This window comes from Ranitomeya variabilis, chromosome 1, assembly GCF_051348905.1.
Source record: "Ranitomeya variabilis isolate aRanVar5 chromosome 1, aRanVar5.hap1, whole genome shotgun sequence".
Classification (NCBI taxonomy): Eukaryota; Metazoa; Chordata; class Amphibia; order Anura; family Dendrobatidae; genus Ranitomeya; species Ranitomeya variabilis.
In genome coordinates, this window is record NC_135232.1 from 658,927,701 (window position 1) to 658,939,430 (window position 11,730).

The window sequence follows — 11,730 nt, forward strand, 5'->3', positions numbered from 1 at the left end:
GGCAGCAGTATACTGTGTGTGTCTCTGCACTATGCTGTGTGTGGGGGGGCTGCGCTATACTATGTGTGTGTCTCTGCACTATACTGTGTGTGGGGGGCTACATTATACTGTGAGCGGGAGGCTGCACTATACTTTGTGTGGGGGCTGCATTATACTCTGAGGGGGCTGCGTTATACTCTGAGGGGGCTGCGTTATACTCTGAGGGGGTCTACAGTATACTCTATAAGGGGGTCTGCAGTATACTCTGAATGGGCTGCATTATACTCTGATGGGGGGACTACATTATGTTGTGTGTGTGGGGCTTCAGTATACTCTATGAGGGGGACTGCAAAATACTGTATGAGGGGGCTGCATTATACTCTGAGGGGGTCTACAGTATACTCTATGAGGAGGTCTGCAGTATACTCTGAGTGGGCTGCATTATACTTTGAGTGAGCTGCATTATACTTTGAGTGGACTGCATTATACTCTGAGGGGGGACTACATTATGTTGTGTGTGTGGGGCTTCAGTATACTCTGAGGGGGACTGCAAAATACTGTATGAAGGGGCTGCAGTATACTCTCGGGCTACATTATACTCTGAGGCGGTCTGCATTATGCTGTATGAGGGGACTACATTATGCTCTATGAAGGGACTACATTATGCTCTGAGGGGACTACATTATGTTCTATGAGGGGGCAACATTATACTCTGAGGTGGCTACATTATACTCTATGAGGGGGCTTCATTATACTGTGTGTGGGGGGGGCTGCAGTATACTTTATCAAGGACCATGGGGAGTGCATTATACTATATGTACTATATGGGACCTGCATTATACTGTATCTATGTCTTTCTGTCCCCATTATTCTTCCTCAGCCGGTGTAAAGAAACTCGGGAACAAGCGTTGAACGACTTCAATATTGTCGATCACGGTCATTTAACGGCCTGAACTCAGCGCATCTAAATACAACCGAAATGCTTCTGTGCTTCTGTGTGATGGTGCAATATGTGAGTCCCACTTTATCTAAAACCGGAGCTGCCCCTACCAGAACACTATTACCAAACTTTGAGGTTGTGCTCACTCTAGTTTTACTTTCTGATTGATTTGGAGTGGACATGTTTTTAAAACAAAAAATGTTCACATTTTTATGAATTTCCTCTACCTAATTATGAAATCTGTAAGGTGTTATGTAAGAAAAGTTGTGGCAGGCCATCATTGTGTCTGTGTGCACAGAGTGCTGTAGGACGAGACCACTCTGACATTCTAGGTCTTTGCAGAGGAAATCCTGTCTTGGTTTACTTTTTTTTCTACCAATTGCCCAACGTATTTTTACTGTAAAACTGTCTTCCTGCGTCAGCTTTTGGTTATTGAGGTGTATGAAGGGGACTGGACGGCATGCTCTGTGCAATAGCTACGGCAGAGACATTCTCGGTCAATGGATCAGATGTGACAGAGAAGTAGGTTGGCTGAGCGAGTGCACTGGCAAGTCCTTCAGCCCGGCTCATTAATGTTCCGGATTCCACCCTCCAAGCTACTAATATGCCCATATAGCTCTTGCAGATGCCTTTCCCTAGCCAGTCATTTCCTCTGTCACTGAGAAATCTGTGTTTGAATCAATATGGAAAGAAGGCTTAAGTGTTTTTGGTGTATGGAAGCGTTTCCCAAGCCTTTGGCAGCATTTACTATTTGCATATTTATTTATAAATGGAACTCCTTAACACTATAGCTTATATATGTGCACCCTATAAGCTGTCCAGAAATGTGTATCTACATGATCAGCAATCGTATCCTAATCAATGGCCATATCCTTTATAGAGAACTAGCTATACACGCTGGTCAATACTGGAGATGGAGGAATTATATGTGCAGTCCAGTCTTCCATGGCATGTTCTATGAATTAGGATAAGTAAATGGCTCCCAGACACCTTGCTGCTTACCCTGGGGAAAGAAACTATTGATGACCTGCTATAATGAAACCAACATACAACATTTACTGGCAGCCAATTACAGACAATTGTTACCCTTTTTGTTTTTGTGTTTTTTTAAGGAGCGACTCCTGAGCGAGCGTTGCCTAAACTTAGTCCCCGACTCTGACACTGCAGGAACTCAGTGAGTGCCCACTGTCATTGTCAACTTGGGCTCGCTCTCTCCTGTCTGTAGCAGTCTACAGACAGGAGAGAGGGATTTGGTGTTTGTTCTTAGAGCCCTTGGCTAGGCACATCTTACCTTGAGGGTGACAAACTCCCTTTAATTTGTGTCTGTCAGTCCACCGTGGCATGTTGATGGTCTGATTGTGATTTTCAGCAGATTCTGACTTAAAGGGGTTGTAGGCAAACAACTTTTTTTTTTGCCTAAATGCAAGGCAATTGGGGCAAAAGTCATTTTTGCAGTTGGGTTTCATAAACAATTTGGCACCATTTGCCTCTTACAGCCGCTGTATTACACTCTCTATTGCAGTTGTGGTGAGGACATGATACTTACCATTACATAGGTAGGACAGGTTCTCCTCCTGCTCTTGTTCCTGCCGCTCTCCCCACAGACAGCACACCTCTCCTGTCCGTACAATGGTGGAAGAGCATGTGACCGGATCTGTCGTCCTTCAGCCTCCTGTAATAGAAAAGCAGCTTTTACATGTGAGGCTTTCAATTGGAGGAGACTAACAGGTGTGGTCACATGCTCCTCCACCAGTGGCCAATATATAGACTGGAGAGAGTAAAGCCTTCCACACACGTTTATTGCCAAATTCGCTGATATTGATGAGTTTGACCACCAGTCTAATAAGTATGGGAGCCCCGGACAATTCATTGCCGGAGGAGATAATAATCCAGCATGTCCTATTTCAGATTGTCAATCTTTTTGCTCTTTTGGCTCTCTTATAGAGCACTGCTGAGCATTGATCATCCGTCATCCATCGTGTTTATGGTGGGCTTAAGAGTCTGTTTACACTGTGCAATCATGACCACTGATCAGCTGTTTACATTGTCCAACCATGGCCGCCGACCAGCTGTTTACACTGGCCAAACATGCCCGCCGATCAGCTGTTTACACTGTCCAACCATGCCCGCCGATCAGCCGTTTACACTGGCCAAACATGCCCGCCGATCAGCTGTTTACACTGTCCAACCATGACCGCCAATCAGCTGTTTACACTGTCCAACCATGACCGCCGATCAGCCGTTTACACTGTCCAACCATGACCGCCGATCAGCTGTTTACACTGTCCAGCCATGACCACCGATCAGCTGTTTACACTGTCCAGCCATGACCACCGATCAGCTGTTTACACTGTCCAGCCATGACCACCGATCAGCTGTTTACACTGGCCAACCATGACCGCCGATCAGCTGTTTACACTGGCCAACCATGACCGCCGATCAGCTGCTTACACTGGCCAACCATGACCGCCGATCAGCTGTTTACACTGTCCAACCATGACCGCCGATCAGCCGTTTACACTGTTCAACCATGACCGCCGATCAGCTGTTTACACTGTCCAGCCATGACCACCGATCAGCTGTTTACACTGTCCAGCCATGACCACCGATCAGCTGTTTACACTGTCCAGCCATGACCACCGATCAGCTGTTTACACTGTCCAGCCATGACCACCGATCAGCTGTTTACACAGGCCAACCATGACCGCCGATCAGCTGTTTACACTGTCCAACCATGACCGCCGATCAGCTGTTTACACTGTCCAGCCATGACCACCGATCAGCTGTTTACACTGTCCAGCCATGACCACCGATCAGCTGTTTACACAGGCCAACCATGACCGCCGATCAGCTGTTTACACTGGCCAACCATGACCGCCGATCAGCTGCTTACACTGGCCAACCATGACCGCCGATCAGCTGTTCACACTGTCCAACCATGACCGCCGATCAGCTGTTTACACTGTCCAACTGCTCTTCAGATGTGCACAAAATGATCTGTAATAGATTGCTCAGCGCGCTTAGGCTGCCATTGTTCTCTGCAGCTCGAGCCTGTTTACACATAATGATGTGCTGCAGAGCACGAGGATCTATTGTGCAGCACAAAATATAATTTCACCTAACAACTGAGTGTTCTGTTTAACAGGTGATCGGCAGCCAGTTTTCACTGTGCGATTAGGAACACACTTTTATGATAATCTTGCAGTGTAAATGCAGCATGAATATTTTCATGCAATGTGACTGTTTTGAGACTGTAGCAGGCATAGATCTGGCTGACAGACCTTTTTAGAAGGTTATATATGTAGGTTTCTTTTTTTTTTTCTCCATAAATGACCATCATCTTGTCAATACTTTGTGTCTGACTTTTTCTAGTCAGTGCTAGCGTCAGATTCTGTCGAAATGGGGCACAACCGAGTCCTAAGGTCAGGTGTTCCAGAATGATTATTGTACCCAAGTATTTCCTGGAGTGGACATGTCGGGAGCGTTGGCGAGTCCTCTCTTATTATACCTTTTTACTCTTGTCCTTGTTTTGTTATGTTCTCCAGCTCCTGTCTGTAGTGTCTTGCCTGGCAGCGAGGGGTAAAAGGATCCTGGTACTCGGTCGGAAGCATATGTTAATCAACTCCAAGAAATGGTTAAAAGAGGACATTCGTCGTTTACAGGAATGTGCGGACTGTTTTTTCCTTGACAACATGTGAGTACGGTTTTATTTGCCTTATGCTGATTATTACTTCGTCAGCTATTCGCCCCATTACAGCACCCACCCGCATGGGGAATATGCCCACTGTCACAATTCGGCAGACATTTTCTATTTGTGCAGTTTACAGTCACCATTTATTGGACTTACTACCCTCTGAATCAAGGATGTTCTAATATTACACAGGTCCAAGGACCGGCATCAGAGTGCTACAATCGGCCACTTGTAATTTGCATATTATGACATATACTGACTACGCTGCATACAATAAGCACGGTTTTGTCACTTTTACTTGTGTTTTTGCAGCGTTGTTATGTGCGTTTTTCACCCATTCCTTTGTGTAAAAAGCGCTGCAAAAAAAGCTGAAATAATTCACATTCTGCGTCTTGGCAAAAATGCAACATAGCTCAAAATAAGTGCAATAAAAAAAAGCAGCATGAGATTTCATAAGTCTCATTGATTATGTCTGTACTGTAAAATGCCGCAGATTTTACCCACCAAGTACATAAGAAAGGCCACCTGCGAACATCCCCTAGTTTGACCTAACATTGCTTGTCTTTGCGTGCTGCGTAACTGTCATATTTGTTGCCTCCATGCAGATCACTAGATGACCCTTTCCTACTTTACGCCTGTCTCAGCTCTGGTAGTCACTGTTGCTTTATTACCGGCGATCTTCTAAGAGACCACAAAGCATGTCTGCCTGACACGGAAACGCAACGTCTCTTCTTCAAGTGGCAGCGGGGACACCAGTTGGTGCTTCCCTTCTACTCCCCAGGGAATGTTCATTTACGGGTAAAAAGAACTTACAATTGTTCTGTTTTTTATATGGGGTAATCCACTTTTGTACAATTTACTGACAATTGTAACATTTCCAAATGATCCTTTTTTTCCTTGCCTTTGCTGTGTTTTTGCATGTCGACAACATTTCCAATATTTGTTAATCCAAGGCTCTTTTTTATTTTTGGCAACTTTGAAGATGTCCATAGACGGTAGAATTTTCTCAGCAGATCCCAACTTTAAATATTGAAGTGTCGGCAGACCTTATTAATATAGCCAGGATCCAGTGACATGTATTTAAGGGGGTTCTTACTAGAGTTGAGCAAATTTTTCAAAATTCGTTCTCGATTATGATCGGCGGCGAATATTGTTTTTGCAATATTCACCGAACACAGCCAAACGTCATTGGAGTCAATGGGAGTAGAAATGACCGAATACTTTTGGAAACGATCATCAAACAAATTCGGCACAAATAGAGTACCAATATGGCACAATATGGAAAATTCAGATTCAGTGACCGATTCCAAACATATTCACTCAACTCTAGTTCTTACAACAGGAAATCCATTAATGTCAGAGTAAATGTGAAAATTAGTTGGTCTCTGCAAAAAAATAAATGTTTCATTACACTCTTTTTCATGTTTCCACAGCCAATCCTGACTTATGATACTATCCTGCAGAATACACAAACTTCTTGGCACATTCCATATGATGAAGCGGGGGTAAAGAGAGCCTCCTACGAGGTGCCCAAGACTTGGCTGTGTATGAAGAAGTTATCCTAGCAGTCCTGGCCGATCCATGATCGTGTGATCCGAGTTTGATTTTCTGGGGACTCATTCTGCAACGTTGTTGTGTTGAAATAAATCTTATTGAATCTTACATTACTTTTCTGCTGAAAGAGATTGTCCACTTTAAAAAAAAAAATTCTATTTGTGAGGATGGTACCCAAAAGTAGGCTCATTACTGGGAGTCCCATTGTTAGGACGCGACTAATGCACAGTAATCAATGGGGGAACCCAACATCTAATGATAATTTTCCCTCCAGCACACTATGTAAAAGTGTTGTCCAGAATTAGAAAAGGTCTTTTTTTTCAGAAGCATCATCTTAGCCAAACTTTAAGTGGAGTCTATTAGTAATTAGGAGGTCATTATCATTGGTTACTCCACTCTGCATAGGCAGTAACTGAGATGACTAGACAGTCATCTAAGTTTCTGCCTATACAGAGGTCCACTGATTAAAAAATCATTTTGATTGCTGAGCTCTGCTACATAGGCAGCAATAAAGATCTTGTAATTTACATGATCTCTATTGCTGCCTGCACAGCAGCCCAGAAGTTGAGATGATTTTGTCACTCTGCTGTGTACAGCATAGACAGCATCCGAGCTGACAAAGCACTCAATATAGCCATTATAATGAGCGCTCTGTTATCTCAGGTGCTGCCTATGCAGAAAGCGGCAAGAAGACAGTCATCTTGACTTTTTCGCTTAATAGGCAGTAAAGAGTGTACTGTAAGAAAGGCTGTGCAGTGACTAAAGACATAATCAGGCAATGTAAATTAACTTTATCAGAACCTTTTTTTTCCGGATAATCAGGCATAGAAGCCAATCACCTGACGTACAAAAAAAACAGCCTTTCGTCAAGTGAAATCATTTTTAAACTTACTTAAAAATCATTGTTCTCGGTTACACATTGTCCTGTGTAAGCAGGATATGTGCTGCCAAGAACAATGGCAGCCTATGCACACTGAGCATTGTTCTGTACGCATTGGAAGTGTGGGCGGCCTGTCAATCATTTTGCCAGCCAATGGCATTAATGCAAACCTGTACAAAGAGTGACAAAGCATGGAGGGGTATGGGCCGCTTCCTTCCAACATGTAATCTCTGATCCTCCCAAGACCTTCTCTCCTCCACACTTATACGTCCCTCACATCCAAATGATGTTGGGGGGTGTGACAGAAAGAAGATGGCGGCGCCCTACGCGATGCCGGCCTGGATACTGGATAGAACGGCGTGCCTGGCCGGCTTTTGCGCGGGAGGGGGAGGGCAATCGTCGGGACCGGAAGGGAGGCCCCATAAGATGGCGCTGGCTACCCCTTCTTAAGGGTGAGCAGCAGAGCAGGAGGCTGCTAAAGGCCCGGGTCTTCATACCAGGTGAACATAGACCAATGCGAACTTCAGGAGCAGCATCCGCAGCAGCCAACAGCTCAGCATCATCGTAAACACAACGGAGGCAGCCTTTTGAGTGGTAGGAGCAGTAGCCATCCCAGCCAGGGCATCCTAAGACTTCTCGGTGTCCGATTGTTGTGTCGCATCACAGCCTCTGAATCCGGAACCCTTGAATTACAGCAGATGGTGAGTGATCTCTGTGAATGTCACCATTTTGTTAATAGGCCCTTTATTGTTTGTTGAAATCATTAAAAGAGGCCTAGGAAAACTAGCGTAAACAAGAGGAACAGGGATCGTGCGCTATTCAAAACCCCCCTAGCGGTAGACTGGCAGAAGGACCTCTGCTCCAACTGCATCCACAGAACCATTAGTGAGGAGACCCCTGACTTTGCAGCAAGCCTTCGATTCGTTATTAGATCCAAAGTGGAGGGCTCCCTTAAAACCCTGTTGAAAAAAGGGAAGAAAAAAAACTTAGAGAGTTTACTTCTAACTCTGATGCTATACTGAGTCCTCGTCCTCCTCGGACAGTGACACGGGGGGGGGGGGGGGCATACCGTGCTTTCCTGTGGAGGAAACAGATAAGCTACTCAAGAACAACTATGGGCCTAAAAGGAGGAGAAAGCAGCCAAGTCTCTTGAGGACGTGATGTTTAGAAGATTAAAGGAAAAGAATAAACGCACCTTCCCGGTCAACACTAAGGTCTAGGAGAAGTTTTTTTAGTGCATGGATAAATGAATTATCAAATAGAGCAATTACTAATTGGTTAAGAAAAAGTGTGCAACATGCACAGGGATATAGTAACTGATTCAGTAAGATGAAAAAATACAATGCAGGTAATAAATATTAGTGCAGAGGGTGAAAGAAACCAGCTATGTCTAGATTACTGAATCCAGCCAGTGCTCACAAAATGATAAAATACCAAAAATGTTGTGATAATAAAGAAGCAATATAAACACAACCCTGTATTGAAATAGATGGATGCTCTAACTGAAAATAGATGAAACCAATATTGGTACAAGGGGAAAAGAGGCAAATAGAACCTGTGTGGCAGCCAAAGGAGCACCCTGACGCGTGTTTCACGTACAGCTTCCTCCAAGTGGTTATATAGGTTTTTTTTAATTGTGTCACAAAAAAGGTTTAAAATAATTGAAGAAATGTAAAGTATTAATATTTTAATTAAAAAAAACGTTTTTTATGTATAAAACATGAAAAGTTATTTAAAAAGATTTAAAATTTGAATTTGAACCGGACTTCTATGCTGTCGTACTGAGTAGAAGAGTGATGTCAGTGACATGTCAAAAATATTGATTTTTGGGGGTGTAACTGTCAAGAACTTAGCTGGGTCAAAGGAACAGAAAAGGCGACATAAACATAAAGTCCTTGGCTATGAACTATTTTTGTGGCTTCCCTCACACATCAGATCTAATCACAGTCAAAAGAGTACAACTCTCAGCACCTCTACTCCTTGGTTCCAGCAATTCGTTGGGGTCTCAGCACCTGAACCTCAACTGATCAGAACTTTCAACATGTCACTATGATATGATTGATAATGACACTTTAGATTCCTTATAGGGAGCAAGCATCGGTGAAGCCCTCCATACACATTAGATGGCTGTCACCTGAACGATGATGGTTCAGCTGATCGTTCGGCCTGCAGCCATCAAGGTTGTCTCTCCCATACACAGAAGCGATCGTTCAACTGGGCTCTCCTCTGTTTTCTAGAGTCGCTGACACTGGCGACTTATCTCTGGGAGACAATACGATCGAAAGTGTGAAATTTGACATTCTGGATCCTTAAACTCCCCCAAAAATTGTCTGGAGCTTACCTACACATTAAACTGTTGCCCAACCATTTGTAAGGTGGGTTCAGTTGCCATTAGTCTAATGTGTATGGGGGACATTAAGGACTAAGGAATGCATATTATCAATGTGGAGGCCTTCTGAAAAGAAGCCGATACCATGCATTATCCAGTTTTGTTTTGTTTGTTTTTTTACCAAGAAAGGCTATGATAACGTAAGGAACTACATGGTGTATATGGCTGCAAACACTTTGGATTTATAGGCCTCTGAAATTAAATCTTTGCGGTGCTCCTAAATAGTTACACCATGAGAAGTGCTGGTTATTTTACTTTATACATATTTTACTTTACTTATTCATTTTAAAAAAAAAAACTTATTGTCCAAGGAGAGAAGTTTTGTTTGTTTTTTTTCTTTTAGATGAGTGTGGTTTCCTCACTCATTACTCAAAACAATGACTCTGGTTTCTTATATCTTGTATAAATGAGAAAACTGCATTTTTGTTTATTCTTTATGTGCCTTTGTTTTGTTATCTTTATCCTTTATAGTAAGATTTTTGCTTTTGTTATTGTTCATGAAAATACATACAGGACATTTTCACCCAAAGAGGTGGAGAAATGACTTATCTTCACTTATCATGCAACACCACAGTCACTGTTAGTACATTGTTCTTTCCTGTGAATTGTGCTTAGCCGGACATTCTACTAAGTGATCACATCCTGTAACTATTAGGAACTTTCTGAAGAACATTCTGATCTAATGCGCTTTTGTCAGATTTCCTAATAAAGAACAAACAAGATCACCTAATCACAAAGAGATGTATTTAGGCATTTTAGTACTAATCGAGTACAAAAGAAAAGAAAAAAAACGCTGTGTTATAAAAAATATATAAAGTAAAAAAAAAAAGATTAAAGCACCACTCCATTTTTTTTTTCATTTCAGTCCTGGAGTGATGACACTAATCTATGTTCCCTGACCCTAGTATTATAATTATCAGCCACATCTTCTTCTTGTGAGGCTAGTCAAAAATGGGACACTAGTCACAACCCACGGACAGGCCGTGAGTCAGTGAATTCAGACGTTCCAGGGTCAATACCAAAAGAGCACGCAGTAAACCAAGGAAAAATATTACGTTGTAAGTTAGGTCACATGCCAGTGTCAGAATACCAGAGAAATAGCGGATAAACAAAGGGACAATAACAAACGGGTAGTCAGAACACAATCCAAAGGTCATCAGCAGAATATCAGATGCAAAGGGGCAATAACAAACGGGTAGTCTAAACACGGTCCAAAGGTCAACAGCAGAATATCAGATGCAAAGGGGCAATAACAAACGGGTAGTCTGAAAACGGTCCAAAGGTCATCAGCAGAATATCAGATGCAAAGGGGCAATAACAAACGGGTAGTCTGAACACGGTCCAAAGGTCAACAGCAGAATATCAGATGCAAAGGGGCAATAACAAACGGGTAGTCTGAACACGGTCCAAAGGTCAACAGCAGAATATCAGATGCAAAGGGGCAATAACAAATGGGTAGTCTGAAAACGGTCCAAAGGTCATCAGCAGAATATCAGATGCAAAGGGGCAATAACAAACGGGTAGTCTGAACACGGTCCAAAGGTCAGCAGCAGAATATCAGATGCAAAGGGGCAATAACAAATGCGTAGTTTGAACATGGTCCAAATGTCAGCAGCAGAAGATCAGAACTTACAGCACAGAGATCAGGCAAACACACACTAGAGAGCTCAAAGCTTTTGACTGGCGGTGATCTGTGCAAGACAGCTCACCTAAATAGCAGGGAAATTCCCAGAACAGGGAGCACCTGTGGAAATCTCTGCACCTACCAGTCTCAGATAGGTCAACTGAGCTGTCAATCAAAGCACCGACATCTCAGCACGCCCCAGAATAGGATGACAGAGCTGTCCATCACTGAGTCCCAGATACTCTGAGCAGAGGAATCATGATACTTCTGTTCCTGGTGCTGCTCAAGTCTCGCGCCACCATCTTGTGACCGCACTTCTGATTCACTGGAAGTAAGAGGTAATGTTAACAAGCTCTTTGTCTAAATCTATAAGATCCTCGTTCTGGCCTCATTCTGTCTCTTCTAGACGTACATTGAGTTGTGACTTTTGAGTTTCCCAACAAACACTGGAGCGATCTGGCAGCTCACAACCCCTGTTGTAGACAATCAGAGTGGCACAAACAACAGACGTTTTCCCTGTGTTTGTGTAAGTTTCCTTCGGGTTCAATGGTTTCCTCCCACACTCCAAAGACCTACTGACAGAGACTGTAGATTGTGAGCACCAATGGGGACAGTGATGATAATGTCTGTAAAGTGCTGTGGAATTAATGGTGCTGAATAAGTGGATAAAATA

General features: G+C 43.3%; 1 protein-coding gene across 2 annotated transcripts in view; it reads left to right on the forward strand.

Annotated features, from left to right (window-relative positions):
• The window catches only part of PRORP (protein only RNase P catalytic subunit), a 73,119-nt gene extending 66,847 nt beyond the window's left edge, over positions 1 to 6,272 (forward strand). For both annotated transcript variants that reach the window (XM_077262880.1, XM_077262873.1), the window contains 3 exons: positions 4,465 to 4,613; positions 5,216 to 5,408; positions 6,044 to 6,272. In XM_077262880.1, the coding sequence (XP_077118995.1) occupies positions 4,465 to 4,613; positions 5,216 to 5,408; positions 6,044 to 6,175 (474 nt within the window). In that variant the 3' untranslated portion in view covers positions 6,176 to 6,272. The remainder of the gene's footprint in view (positions 1 to 4,464; positions 4,614 to 5,215; positions 5,409 to 6,043) is intronic.
• The last annotated feature ends 5,458 nt before the right edge of the window (positions 6,273 to 11,730 follow it).